Source organism: Ambystoma mexicanum, chromosome 5q, assembly GCF_040938575.1.
Source record: "Ambystoma mexicanum isolate Mex_15411 chromosome 5q, UKY_AmexF1_1, whole genome shotgun sequence".
In the NCBI taxonomy this organism is placed as follows: domain Eukaryota; kingdom Metazoa; phylum Chordata; class Amphibia; order Caudata; family Ambystomatidae; genus Ambystoma; species Ambystoma mexicanum.
Genome location: NC_090933.1, coordinates 712,759,974 through 712,775,639, shown reverse-complemented (window position 1 = coordinate 712,775,639; position 15,666 = coordinate 712,759,974). Strand labels below are relative to the sequence as shown.

At 45.2% G+C, this 15,666-nt stretch overlaps 1 protein-coding gene and 1 pseudogene across 13 annotated transcripts in view; both read left to right on the top strand.

Moving 5' to 3' along the window:
* EYA1 (EYA transcriptional coactivator and phosphatase 1) overlaps positions 1-15,331 on the top strand; it is a 395,631-nt gene extending 380,300 nt beyond the window's left edge. For 11 of the 13 annotated variants that reach the window (XM_069621197.1, XM_069621196.1, XM_069621194.1 and 8 more), the window contains one exon: positions 13,224-13,428. In XM_069621197.1, the coding sequence (XP_069477298.1) occupies positions 13,224-13,304 (81 nt within the window). In that variant the 3' untranslated portion in view covers positions 13,305-13,428. Of the gene's footprint in view, positions 1-13,223 lie in introns of all 13 variants that reach the window. The other 2 variants (XM_069621198.1, XM_069621199.1) reach the window with 1 other exon arrangement.
* Positions 11,366-11,514, top strand: LOC138498999 (U1 spliceosomal RNA; annotated as a pseudogene).
* Positions 15,332-15,666: the final 335 nt, after the last annotated feature.

The window sequence follows — 15,666 nt, the reverse complement described above, 5'->3', positions numbered from 1 at the left end:
TTCTCTTTCTATTTTTTTGTGTGACACCTGGCCCCACTAACCCACAGTCCCCCTACCAGGTAAAATGCCCACAGCAGGACACCCACACTGACAGGACAGCACAGGTACTAAGTCGCAGGGAAGGAACGGGGGCAGCGACTGTATGCTCTTAAAGCCACCAGACATCGCCTGCTCCGGAACCTTCCCTGCCACTTAAGTACCCCCACGAAGGGGGACACTCAGTCTCTGGCCAGCTTGCTGGCTTGTGCGGCACCCAAAATTCCCCTCAGGGGAAACAATTGTGCATACCCCCTTAATCCACCATTACACACAGGCCTTGTTCTGTGGTTTTCAGGTTGCCTCTTACCAATTATTGGTGTCCAGTCAAAGGATCGAAAATAAAGGATCGAATGACCTTTTGCTCGAATGCAAAAGGATCGAAAAAAAAGGATTGATTTTTTAAATGTATTTATTTATATATATTTTTAGTTTGGGTTGGTAAAAAAGTGTTTTTAATAAAGAAAACAGGGGGTTGGGGGGAACCCCCCCTCATAAAAAAAATCGATCCTTTTTTTCGGTCCTTTTACTGCCGAACAAAAGGCATTCGATCCTTTTGTTTTCGAATCTATGACCTACAACCCCAATTATTGTTAGCACCTTAACCCCTTCTTTGGTGCAATAATATGCCATTGGAAAACCACATGAATCCGAAAAACTGAGGAAACCCTCAGAGGGAAAACATTTAAATCGTCTTCCAGTGGCACCTGAATGTCACGACTAAATATATCGTCACATGTTCTAATTCCTTTTTTCTCACCTCATCCAACCAAGGAAAGAGATGCAGAATTAAATTTAAAAAAAGAAAAACTTGAACCCTCAAACGTTTATAACGTTAATCTATTATTAAAAGAAATGCATAGGAGTTTCTCCCAGTTTCATATGTGATTTGCCAATTAAGGCCATTACCCCATGCTAGTTTTTCTAGCCACAATGTAATCATGACCAATCAGTATAATGTACAGCTTTTAGCCATGATCGAGGAGAGGAAGGCTGTGGTATCCTGCATCACAGGGCATCAATACAACCAAAATAACTGGCCGTTGAGCCTGATTCACAAATTGTTGTTGTATGGGAAAATCCCATTGAAAATCTCTTTGTAAATAAGGTGCATCATCTCTGACACTGTTGTGTGCAATAAATACTGATATTTGCGCAGTAAATAAGGTCTTTGCGTGCCAAACGGCATGCAAAATTCCATTTGTCGATTCATGGAATCGACTGCGCTGCACTTTTTCCTACTTTGCTGGGACTTTCCACAGGCTCGACACGTCTCTCCGAGTGGGTATGGCTTGCGCAGTGGGAAGGGAAGGGGGCAAACTCGTAAAAAGAGGAAGAACAAGGGAAAATGTGGGCGTTACGAGGAACGGCCTGCAGGCAATCCATTGCACACCCACTATTGCGTAGTCATGGATCCGACCCCACAACCTCTCACAGGGAAATGGCCACGCAAAGCACTCATACTATCTGCCACCCGAAGACACTTGCGCACAGGATTCACAGCGCAGAGGTAAGATGGAGTGTCAGATTTAGGGGTGCGTGTATGCAGCTGATGTTCTGATCTAACTTAGGGGTGCGCATAATCTAACTTAGGGATGCGCGTATGCAGATTAGTAGGGTGCAGGAATGGTTTACGGTGGATCACATGCAGATTTTCAGAGTTTTACCCGAGTTACGATAAATCGTACGCATGTATTTCGGGTGCCGGTAGCTGTTACGGTAGACCCCTTGCAGGGTCCCTGAGATGCAGGCCTGCTTGCAGTGGACCCTATGCACTGTTTTGAGGGTTCATGTATGTGTGCCCGGGGGACTACGCAAAGGTAGCTGTTTCTGGCTGTTTTTGCTTTGTGTAGGGTGGCGCTAGGGGCGTTTCGACCTCCACTTGCATACACGGTCACTTTGCACAAACAATTCCATGAATATGCACAGCACGCAGAAATACTTCTGCGTGCAGGCTCGCCCAGAGTCGTTCTCGGCGCGCAGGCTTTGCAGGATTCCTGGGCACTTTTCCATGAATGGTGCCCTGAGTGCACAACCAAATTTTAAGTTCTCTAAACGCATTCAAGTCTCACTGCACTGTTTTCGACCTCCCTGCACCTGACCTCTGGTCCTTTCAGTCACCCTTCTTCCTCTTTGTCTCTAAACCACCTTGTTCTCAATCTCATATCCGCCCCTTTTCTCTCCTCCTGCCTACACCTGGCACTCTCTCCGACTACCTATTAGATATTCTCCCTCATTTCACATTTCCGTTTCTGTCTCAAGTTTCATTTTCTTTCGCTTTTTCAAATGTATAATCTTCTCCGTTCACCTTGATTTTTTTTCCCCTCGTTTGCATCGTTTTTTGTACCGTTTGGCTTTATATTGTAAAGCGTTTCCGTGAAAGCACCCTATAAATCTCAATAAAGTACAAAGTACAAATAATGGGTTCCAGAGTTCACATTGCAGTTTTACATGTCTCCAAATATAATTTTGGATGACTTTATCTGTGTGGCATTTTCAATATTTCAGTGTGTTTTCTGTCGCACAACAAAAAGTACTGCTATTTAGCTTTTTAGAAAATTTTAATTTCAATTTCAATTTCACGGGGAGAAAGGTTTCAGCACTGGAAACCCCGTAGCTGTTAGTGTGCAATAGAATGGTTATTCGTTGGTGTGTCTGCTCTCGATATAGACAGCTGGCGAGACCCTGAGAATTAGGAAAAGAAGGGCAGAGGAGTGCATTATGCTTAGAGACGGCACCCGCCTGTATCAATCACGCTGTGAAAACAAACAAACCTAATGAGGCTTTTATCAGGCAAGAGCCATCTGCCAGTGCCCGCAAGTGCACCTGAGGAAGCAGCGCGACCCCAAGACATTCTGTGCTGCCAGATGGGACGCGGCTAGCGAGATGCCAGAGAAAACGTTTATTTTTCTACGGCTTAGCGGTCTGATTGCTCCGGGAAAGCGTAACATCGCGACGATTTTACTTGCACGGCACAGGCAGACAGGCGCATGGACAGCGCAACTTCTGTCTTCCCGCTTTATTTTGCTACCTGATTCACAACGCGTTTTTCAATGGGATTGTCCATTTTAAAACGCTTTTGAAAATCCGACCCGTGGTGTTAGACCAAGGTTGCTTGCATTATTTTCTGATTATTATACTCTTTCCTTCAAATGAACAACTGTGTGAAACATATGGACCTGATTCACAAACATGTTTTCAATAGGACTTTCCCATGTTAAAACATTTCTGTAAATCAGGCCCTATATAGGCTTGGCATTTGATTTCCGACAGCCACGGTAACGCAGTCCCTTAAAAAAGCTCTGATGACTAATGGCGGCGGTGGGGGAAGAAGGGAGGGGGGGTCTTAAATTAATGGTTGGCATCGTTAATGAGCTCATCGGCATTTACCTTCTCAATGTCTCTGGCTATTCAGGAGTCCTGCCAACAAGCACACGTGTCAGTGCTCACGGGCAGACGCTCCACACAGCACAGTCCATCTGTGATCTGTCGGGAAATACCTACTGCATTACTTGTAGTAATACCCGAAAGAGTGCCAACATCTCCCGGTGTGTGTCCGTGTCAGTCAGAGCTAGGCCATCTCCCTTCACCCTTGTTTTTCCCCTCATGAGCTTACTCTGTGAAGGTAGTCTCAGCGGGAAGGCAGCCTGCTCATACACTGACGTCAAATAACAACGCATGCCTACGCCCTTAAGGCGCCCAAGGCCTCTCTCTCTTCAAGCAATCATTCGGCTGGCAGGACAGTATGATAGGACCCGCCAGCTTCTGCTGATGAGGCTCTGGACCCTATTTATTACCCTGCTGGCAAATCCATCCAGTGCTTGACATGACAATCCAGATGTGCACCTACTCGCTGTCCCAGAATACCTGCTTACTCTTGAGAAGTGCTGCTACTCGCCCATTAAAAGTACTGGACACCCGATGAGAACTGCTGGTACTCTGCCAAAGAAGTGCAGGTACTCAGGATCGGCAAGTACCTACCCATTTAAAGCGCTGACTCCAGCAAGCAGATTGTCTCCATTCCCACCAAAAGGAAGTGTTGGGCACAAACACCCAACGATCATTAGTAGCATAAATACTAGACTCACTACAGTGCCGTGGGAGTGGCGGGAGAGACATGCTTCATCCAACTATTCTCTCTGTGATTAGCAGGCTGCTGCTGACTGTGCATGCCGACTGCATGGACACAGACTGATGAATGCAAACATGAATATAACTCATTGAGATTGCACACAAAACATCAATCTGCTTTGTATATGAACGAAAAGCATAATTCTATAGTGAGGAAGTTGTAATGTCAATAAAATATAAGTTCTCTTGATTTACAGTCTTCCTCCACTGAAGGCGTCCTCACTGCACGTGGTTCTGTACGAAAAAAGGGTAGGTTATTAGTGGGCGAGTGGTAGCAGCAGATGCACAACCTGTGGTGTTAATGGGGCAGGTCAGAAGTACACAGTTCCTGTGTGCCAGTCTGCTTTCTATGGGTTTGGCAGAGAGACTTGGGAGTATGTTATCAATAGGGCAGAGCCCCTGATTTGATAGACTACAGTGCTTTGGCTCTGGTTAGCTACTAATGCGCGAAAGTGTGATAGGTCCAAAGAGGAAGGCTTTGTCATGACTCGAGTGATGCTGGTGTAGTAAAAGCTAGGCCACTGGAGGCCAACTGTTGGGAATGTATTTGTCTAGTGTAAGGTGGTAGGAGATCATAGAGGTGAGTCGGTTAGTCGCGGGTAGAGAAGAGTCGGTCTTGCAAGGCAAAACAACGGCTAACCTTGCACTTCTAACACTGGCTTTTTCAGACAGGTCAGATTTCACTGTCACATTGCCATTGTCACTCCCTCTCACTATCTCTCTCTCTGTCTCATAAATACACTTGCTCTATGTGCAACAAAACAAGGATATGCAAATTGGCGGCCTAGGAAAAGGGGGAATGGGGAGGCGAAAACTTTGTTTTCAGAGTAACGGCTGCTTCAAATATGAGAACCCTGTGCACACATTTCATATTCAATAGTATGTTGAGAGGCAGCCTAACAGATGCATGAAAGCTCACTCAGACATGATTAGTTTCTGGTACATTTGCCCATCTGATATAGCATTAGGCATTTTCTGGGGTTGGTTGGGGGCACAGGCCAGAATCCAAGCTGGTTTTCCCAAAGGGCTATCTTGCATTCTCTTTGAAGCCTCAAACTAATCTCACAAGGGATACGCAATCACAGGGCAAAGCTACATTACCCTCTGCCTTCACAAGCCAGGACTGACCAGGTGTTGACTCAGCACCAGAACTTCGGTTTCAGAGTGAAGCTGCAATTCTGGAGGGGATACTTCATAATGAAACAAGGAACAGAAAAGATAGACCATGCAGTTATTTCCTCGAAGTGCACCAAAGCTGTGTGCTGCATCCCTTGGCGTAAAAGGGCTGTAGCAGCTGCAGAAAGATGAAGAGAAGCATGCTGGCAGTGAAAGAAAGGGCAATTTGCTCTGAAGGTGGGGTGGGAAGTATAGTCCAATAACACTGCAATCTAAAGTCTACTGTCTCTACGGCTTCTTGCTGCTTAAGAATCTCTGCATGAGTTCCTTAAAAAGCTTTGGGCAACATGATCTTTCATTTCTCCTGATTTTGTAGTAGTGGTCTACTCCTCCTGACCATTTTCCACCCAAAGTCCTCAGACCTGCTTTACCCACACACACACAGGGACTTCATGACACTAGCTCCCCAGTATTTTACAAATGGATATCCATTTTGAGGCTGCCCCTCTTTCAACGCTTAATCCTTTCTGTGTAGGAAGATTATGGTGTTATGTTGTACAAACATTTTACTCTGCACCAGATCACCACACAAGAGTAGTCAAAGTGAACCAAGGCTTGTCCAAAAAGAGGTGTACTTTGCCCATTCCGGGGGCTTCCCGCCATAGTCTGCAAAGAAAACGAAAGGGGAACGGGAATAGGGAAAAAGAAGGAGGAAACGAACTAAAGGATGAATAGGGTAATCAAAACTCATACGTTAACGAGGAGTGTAGTAGGAATTGAATTTGTGAATTTTCAATACACATGGCACATAAACGAATGCAAGAGTTTACTAAAAGGAAGCAGACGAGGAAGAAGGGGAGACAGGTTCAAACGCACATGATAGGTTTGTATAGGTGAGAAACAGAATATGGGGTAGAGGTGGAGTTTGTGATCGTTTGGATTCCTTTAGACTTAGTGTAGAATGATCAAGCATAGCACTGATGAGAACATTACACACCTTAATGCTCCTGCAATCAAGCACATACCTGTGAGGACAGCTTCTATTATTTAGAAGAACGCACTGACCTTGATCTGCGAGTAATTGGGCCTCATTCCGAGTACGGCGCTAACCAATGGCGCTATTAACGCCTTGGTTGACGCCGTACCCGGACCGGCAGCGCCTTGGTGGATGGCGGAATCACCGCCCCATTCCAAGGTTGGCGGGCGGTAATTCCCCATTCACCAAGGCTCTTCCCCATTCCCAAATGAGCCCCCATAGGGCTCAATGGGAATAGGGAAGATGCAAATAACGGTGACCGTTCATTACGGTCACCGTTATTGGCTTGGAGGCCCCTTTGCGCCCTCGACTTTAACACCTGCTCAAAGCAGGCGTTAAGGGCGAGGGCGCAGAGGGAACTCGGAGTATGGCGGTAAGGGATTACCGCCACCGGTTTCGTTACCGGTGGCTGCTATCCCTTAACGCCATACTCGGAATGAGGCCCATTGTGTAATGGGTTTGAGAATTGTATGGTCCAGTGCATCCTTGAAGCATGGCACCTTTTTTGATTGTGAGGTGTTTATGCTAGCCTGACAGATCCAAGTAAGTTAAATCTGTGGTTGCCCAGTTTACTGTCATGAGTGGCAGAGTCCAGAGTGGACTCTGTGCAAGGTAAATGAGGTGGATATATAGGGAGGAGAGCAATCATGTGTGGGGGCCATCCCCAGAGTAACATACTAGCCTGAACCCATGTTGAGGACTGGTACAGTAAGAGGGAATAGTGTAACATTATTAAAACATATGAAGGCATGCCCCTGCGTGCTCACACCAGAGAAAATACAGCCCACTAGGGAAAAGGGCCCAAGACACTCTTGCAAGGATAACAAGTATTTATTTCTCCAAAATACAAATGCCTCAGCAAATAATTCTGCTGTTGCTGAACGTTCTGAGCTCTGTAAGGACATAGAACACATTATAAGCACAAATAATGTCACTAATTGCGTAATCATGTAAAGTACAATTCTACAATCCTAAGTGGATGAGATCTATCCATAATAGGGCCTGCTCCATATGGGATGCCAGGCCATTGGTCCATCTTCATCTGTTCATCTCCATCCACTTTGGGGCTGCTGGGCTCGTCATCCGAGGTGAAGTTGGCCTAACAATTCATTGGGCCTCATTCCGAGTACGGCGCTAACCAATGGCGCTATTAACGCCTTGGTTGATGCCGTACCCGGACCGGCAGTGCCTTGGTGGATGGCGGAATCACCGCCCCATTCCAAGGTTGGCGGGGCGGTAATTCCCCATTCACCAAGGCTTTCCCCATTCCCAAATGAGCCCCCATAGGGCTCAATGGGAATGGGGAAGATGCAAATAACGGTGACCGTTCATTACGGTCACCGTTATTGGCTTGGAGGCCCCTTTGCGCCCTCGACTTTAACACCTGCTCAAAGCAGGCGTTAAGGGCGAGGGCGCAGAGGGAACTCGGAGTATGGCGGTAAGGGATTACCACCACCGGTCTCGTTACCGGTGGCCGCTATCCCTTACCGCCATACTCGGAATGAGGCCCATTGACTCCTAACACAATGTTATTTTAGCATTGTAACAAGCACCCGGCAGATACAGGGAAGGGCTGAAGGAGAGAGCCGAAGTCACACTATCTCACACGTTTCACTTAACTCCCAGATAGATCAGCAACTCCTAATATCCTCTACCTTAGTTTTAGTCTATAATTTTGATGCTCCGCTGAACCTCGCTGCACAAATCACGTGACCCTTTTCTGAAGGCGCGATAGCCTTGCCTTCTGACCTTAGTGATCGATCGAGGGGTGTAAACATTTTATGGTCGGTGGTCTGGGTTTGGACGGTGCTATGGCATGCAGGGATCATGGAATGAAAGCATGGCAAAGCTGCATTTCTCGTAAGGGATCATTGGGGGCCAGAGGGCGTTGCTGTCTGTACCATGGGATGGTACTGCCAAGACATGCTCTGCTCCCTTCTCATGACTTTGCAGGGCGCATTCTTTCGAGGGCACGAGGCCTGTAACTTTCTTAGAACAATGGAGGATTTCCTGGACTCTATGGGACTTGGGGTTGGTGTTCGCGCTTTTGCAAAGGGGTCTAATACTAATAAACAAAATGTTGTTTGTCGCGCTTGGGCTTAACCTTTAAGATGGCTGCCATGCGCCAAGATGGTGTTCATACCCGCATTCACCATATAACTTACACTGGATACAATAAGGTGATCGCGCACCCTCTTCCATGTGCACTCCCCCACCCCCTGCTCTTTGTATGTGCTCTCTTATCGTTTATTTCACATTCTGTATCGGCTAGGGGGATGGGAAGACCCTCTCTCCTTCCCAACACATATAATAAATTGTTAGAGAGGGAAGTCTACGCAGAGTGCATGTGCTAAATTACTGGCACCACAAACAGTTATGACATGTTTGTACAGCAATTCAGGATGAGGCCCTGGGGAAGGAATCCTTTAGACTGCAGTTCAACAGTGTAAGCCCAAGGGCTCCGAAAAGGTCTGCACTGGAAGTCCCCTCAGCATTTAAAGACCATTTCACTAGTAATGATAAGTGTGGGCCTTGAAGACACTTCCATGTTTGGGCCGCCGGCTTTCAGTATGTAGGCTCCCTACTGAAAGAACAGTCTTGAGGCTACTGCTCCTGGGAGTAGTGCACACTGAGCCCCATTAGGTGGTTGCTGGTTACCTTTCGGAATAATCTGCACACATGCACCACCTCTTTCTAAAGGTTCCATGTAATAATATCCCCGCAAAAATGTTGCCATACAAAAATGGCGCCTTTTTTTTGCGGTGCTATTACCCCATGGAACCTGCTGGGGACACCCCATGCAACCCCCGCTCCTATCTACCCCTATATATTATTCACATAAATAATGTTGCCTGTGCCATTTCCCGGCGACCATATGTATGGCAACATTATTTATGGGGATACTATTACCTGATACCTTTCTAAACACTGTATTGAGCTTCAGTTGCTTCGTTTGGTTAACAGGCAGCAGTGGGGTTTTCAAACCCTTTAAATGATCAGGCAGAATAACATCAAAATCTGTGGATGCGCACATTTATTTGCTCCAAATTCTAACCACCAGAATTGACACCTGCTACAGCAGGAGGGGACACTCTATGTTATGTGGCATTTGTAAAGTGTTTTGCTGCAGTTACTAGGGACCCAATGTGCTGAGGCAGTCTTGACTGATAATGTATTAAACTATCAAGTAGTGCAAGGTTGTCCAACATACGGCCCGCGGGCCACAATGCGGCCCGCCAAGCCATTTTATGTGGCCCGCGAGGCCGTATGTTGGACAACTCTTGAGGAAAAAAAAAAATATATATATTATTTTATTTTTTTATTTTATTTTTTTAACATGTGCCTGTGCGAAAAACTGTAACTAACTTCCTCTGATGACCCCATGGGGTCAACAGAGGTAGTTACAGTCCTTAGCCACGAAGCGTTAATTTATTTATTTATGCAATGTTTGTCAGATATCCGACAAACATTGCAGAAATAAATAAATTCGTCAAGAGGATCTTGGGACTTTATGATGGAGGAAGGAGAGACTAATTTGTATCACGGCATAGTGAAGGTTACCTCGGGAATACCATTCATTTTCAGTGAGCATGGGTCCATACAATTGCCCAGTACTCCCACAAACTATGAACAATGGGATTAATATAGTAGCAATTACTTTGCATTTAAATATCCCATTTCAGGCAACTAGGACCCACCATGCAAGAGAGGAATGGGCTCCGGCCCAGACATGCCCGTTCCTCTCTTGCATGGTGCTCCAAGGGGCAAAAGGCGAGCCGAGATGAAAGGAGGAGGTGGCGAGGTGAGGAGAAGAGAGTGCTGGCCCGGGCGAAGGACTATGTGGACAGGTGCTGTGCAGGAGTTCCTCTCGGCGTGGCAGCACAGCGGATTCCTGAACCCCTGATTAGCCGTGGGCCGCTGCTCAGAGGGCCATTGTGCCGAGTTACTTTCAAGGTGTGTCATCTATGGACATATGTTTAGCAGGGGTTGTGGCGACACAGCCTGTCTGTCCCAAAAATCATTCCCAGAATTGCAAATGTCACCGAAGATTAACCTTTATCAGCTGAGAAACTTAACCTTTGCAGTGCTTTTTTTCCTCGTCTCCTATATGATCTGATCTGATATGATAGGTTATTTATAACGCGCTTAATACCCATGCAGCAGTGATCCCAATCATAAAAGTGAAACAGGCAAGCCCAACAGGTATAACTTATTTTCACTCTTTTGGTAGCGCAGTCTGAGGGCAGCCTATACCCTTCAGGAGAGGTGTGAGCTGATACAGTTGCAACACAAAAAACAATAGTACTATGTTCCCAAAATACCTTAGTTCTTGTCTTTCGGATCTCAGCAGAGCTAGGCTTTTCAGCATCAGACCAGAAGCATGGGTGCCTTTGCGCTGGGCTGGGATCAAGTCGGAGAGCAGCAGGGATGGGCCCCAATGATGCAGTTTTGTTTGGCAGTGGTGCTGATTTGTGGGTAGAAAACGCTGGGAACAGTAGGCCGTGCCAAGTGGATAGCACTGGAAGACTCAGTGACCTCTGGGCCCGGATAAGGGAATACTTGCCTTTGGCGCTGTGCAGGCTCGGCTGACACAACACGGCATATGGTTACGGCAAAGATGTCAAAGCTTCAGCATTGTCATTGCGCAGAACTCTGAGATTCAGGGGTGGTGGAGCGTCGAGGCCCAGGATGATTATGATGGTGTTAATGGGGCCAGCGCTGAGCAGCTCCGCTCAGGAGGGCTCAGGAGGGCCATGGGCCCGTGTGGGGCCGACAGGCCAGTGGGCAGACTGCAACAGGCCTGCTCGAGCCATCCTGCTATTTATACAAATCTCGGGCCGAGCAGGGCCTGATGGGAGAAAGGAACTGTGCTACAATCTGCTCTTCTGCTGGGCTCTGCCTGCTGGAGCTTCCCCCTACACGCAGGACAGGCAGCTCTGCAGACACTCAGAGCTTCCGGGGGTTGGGGGGTCAGGGTTGGGTCAGGGCCTGCCTTCTCTCCCTCGCTTAGAACTGACCCAACCCCTTCCCTCTTGCATGCAACTCATACTTAGCTGGCATGGGAGAATCTGATCTCAAGGGCAGATCTCTGAGGGTGAGGCTTACCCATTGCACATCAGATTTGCTGACCCAAATGCGGGATACACAACTGCATTATTTCTGGTAGTGGGGGACTGCGTTCGCGCTCTCCCCCCGATTTATTGGTGAAAGAAAAGGTAAATTGTGGACTAGACCTGCTAGTTTGCATACTTTAAGATTGTGCTCACATTGTGTTTCTTCAATTAGGTTCACCTTTGGGTGATCGCTTTCCCACATTTTATCTGTTGAATTGAATTATGCTTCTTTCATCTCCACAGAAGTAATGTGTATTACAGAGATAAACTACCATATGTATTGGGCACACTGCACATGCTCAGGCAGCATCAATCGTGCTTTGTACAGGACAATGCTGGCCTAAATTGGGAACAGCCAGCATAGACATGTTGCTACAGAGGCATAATTTGGGTACAACCAGCATGACAATGTGTTACATCAGTGACAGTGCTGTCTTACACTGTGGACACATTGATCATTAAAATGTGCTGTGTTGTAAAATGTTCTTTTCTGCTGTTGGTGACATGGAATTGTCATGTTCCCCTTTAGAACCGATTGTAAACTTATGGCTTTTTGGTCACCTTTTCTGCTGTAAAATGCACCATTTCAACCTCATATTTGAAAAAAAATTCTTGGGTGGGGGGAACCCCCCCAAACCCTCCCCAGAACCTTATAGCTCCCTCGCTACGCTCGGTCGGACCCACTATTTCAGAAAAATATTAACACATAGACACTGAAAGAAATCACACGCAACTAACCTTTGATCACTGCCCATGACACCAAAAGCTATCTTTGGGACTGCATGGCTATCACTGCCTGTGATGCTATTGTGTCAAAGGTCACACAATATCGCTTTTTAATATACTGCTTTGGGTGAGGTTGTTGACTTTTGGCTCGCCGGCCCACTGGGTGACAAAAAGTTAATGCTTCGGCCCCACATTCAGAAAGGTTGGACAAGCCTGAAGTAGTGCATTGCCTAATATAAATTAGGGATCACAAAGGAGAACAGCCGATTTAGTTAATCTAGTGAACGCTGCGCGTAACAAAAAAACATGTGTGGTCAGTTTATATTGCATCTAGTTAACCCAGTGCAGCTGATTGCAACTGAGGGACCTGAAAAAAAGTGAAATGCACGTTTGTTAATACAAAAGATTTTCTTATACCTCTTTACTTTGAGGAGTTTCCAACGGGAGCCAGTGAGATCCCACAGACTTGTGGTGGGTGGAGAAAACCAACAGTTTTAATTCCTCCCCCACAAACACACACATACATCTATATCCCAAAGCGGTAGAGACCAAATGTTTGATTTTGAGGTGCAAGGTGCTGCCATTTTGAATTACATGATAAAACATTATATTGATAGCAAGATGGCTCAGTGGGTTAAACGCTTGTTGCTGTGATCTGTTTTGGATCTGCAGGTCGCAGGTTCAAGTCCCGGAAAGGCCAACTCCGCATTTCATCCTTACAAGGTTGATAAATGAGTACCAATTTCAATTGGGAAATAATAGTAATATATGTGGATATGACCTATGTAAAGCTCTTTAGATTAAAGCACTATATACAAAACAAATAATAATAATTATTATTATTATTATTGTGCCTGATTCATTGATATAACGACACTTTAATCCGGTACACCCGATCTCGTAAAAACAATCATTAAGTGTAAATATGTTTGATTTCAATTGTGAATAATTATGTTCTCAAAAGATGAGAAAATCCCCTTTGCGATGTTGTCTCTTTGAATGGAACCAGAATTCTTGCTTTTCCAGATCGGTTAAACTATGTTTCTTTCTGTTTGTGTTGACAGCATTCTATGCCTTTTTGGAGGATCTCTAGTCACTCTGACCTCATGGCCCTACATCACGCCTTGGAGCTGGAGTATTTATAGCAGCCTAGCAGCACTTTGAAGCCCCTGAACCTCCCTCCTGCCCCTGGACAATGTACAGTACACCTGCGGCTCTTGTCAGCATTGGACTAAAGAACTTACACAGCATGTTGACCTGCAGCTGCAATTTGTCTTAACCTCTGGCTTTTCAGCAAACGGAGGGGGGCATGTGCTTTGTTGGAGGACAGCTGATAAATCCAGTACTGTGAAGCCGACGAAAACGAGCCATGCCAATATTTTCAGTGGTCCTCTCTACCAAAGGACTATGAAAAGGTTCTTACCTGTGAAGAAAGGACGGACATGCACATGCTCTTGAGATGTAGGACTCCCACCAAGCAGCGTGGCTCCTTCAGCACAGCAGCCTGATTGCACAACAAACACTAAGACTACAAAAAGCAAAATACAGACATTTTGAAGAGAATGATCTTGTAAAGAAGATTTTCTTTTTTTTTTGTTGGTTTCTCGCACCCAGGCCACATCATTATTTATATACAGACTGTGCTTTGGCATACAATATGAAGGTGGGGAAGATGGATGGCACAAACCAGTGATGATGGGCAATTGCCCGGGACTCAGCAAGTACGTTATGAGTTTTAGCACATCCAGCAAACTAGTCTAAAGTATGCCTAATTTAAACAAACTATGTTATGTACATCACTGAGACAATCATGTACAGGAAGATTCTTTTGTGTAAATTTGTAATAATGTGTCATTCTTTTACATGTAGTTTAGGTAAGGTCATCATTGCTTTGCTAGGTGAAGTATAAGAGGCAATGTTTGCACAAACTATTGTGCTGTGCCTTATAAAAGTGTTTGGTATACATATGTAGATAACAGCTCTTTTAGATGGATTTGTCAAGACCAAAATCATGGATGTCAAGTGTCAATGAGGATTTCAGTTTGTGGCTCTTATTCAAATGTTTTCTTTTCTCCCCGAGCTCTTCTGGTAATTATACATCCTTCTAGGATTGCCCATTAGACATGCGAGATTGATTGATTGACGTGAGAGAGAGCCAATCACTCTAGAAGAGAAGCCCTTCGGGACATTTCATTTTTTTATATATTAAAACCGATGTACTATAGCTACTTGAAAAAGAAATAGGCGATGAATTAACATCCTTTCCCACAGAAAGAATGTAGATGATAGAACTTATATTTTTATTATAAAATGTTTCTTAAGTTGAAGAAAATAGTTGTTGAAGATTAGGAAAAATAATATTTAAGTAAATTGGAAATACTGTACTAGCACATGCATTCCCGAGTTCCCCTTAAGAAGTAAAACTACAAACTACAATCGTGTTACTGTTTGAACATGAAAATCTACTGCACAATATTGTCCTTATTTCAATGATATACGAGACCTCTCAAATCAGAAAAGTGTCTTTTACAAGCTTCACAATGTGCAAGTCGTTCAGACTGTGAGTTTGATTCAGGTACTCTGTTTCTTGTTATCTATGTCATTAATCACAAGTGATGAAGCCTGGACTTCATGGCATGGCATGGGGGGCCTGCATCACACACACCTGGGAATAGAGCAGGAGGCCATGAGTTAAGTGCGGTGGCCTGCCAGAATGGAGGAGAGGAAGAGCCTTGGCCCTCTTTCCACACCATGTCTATGCCACTAACAATCACTAAGAATGCACACCGCGCTGCTCATATCCAAAAGGCTTTACTGCGACATGTGCACAGATGGGAGGCAGTGTTGTAATCTCTTTCTGCAACAGAGGGTCAATTTTGCTGCTAAAATGTGTGACTTGTGGTTTTGTCACAATATTTAGTAAAACGTTCGTTCTCCAAGGTAAGTCCTCTCACTTTTCAGTTAGCAAACTACTGTACAGATCAACGACCCTTCGTGTTTGCCTTCTTTCCAAATGTGTGCAGTTGATAGGAAGACTCAAAAGAATCACACAAATAACAACTGTTCTGGGCCTTATTGTACAAAAAAAGTGTGTTGCATCCACACGTGTACATAGTATTTCCTCATTCATTTTGTGTTTAAATTAATAAAAAAAAATATTTGTGAATTATCACATCTGACTCTCTTGGATTCCTACAGCTATTCATTGTCTATGACAATTTCACATGCCTTTTCATTTCCTCCAAACATTTTCCTTTGTTTCCTGCAGTGATTTTGAACCAAGTGGGGGCACCTGAGCTCTTTTTAGAGAATTCCAGGCACACATGGCAGTGTGCGGAATGGTGACCCACAGGCATTTCGAACTATGTTGATTGGCAACAATCCAGCTCTTTTTAGTACTGCAACTTTTTAGAATTGTCATATCTTTTTCCTAATGTTCTTGTTTTAATTGTACGTCATTTATTTGGTAACAGTGGCAAAAGGCATTTTTGCAAGAACACTTTTGGA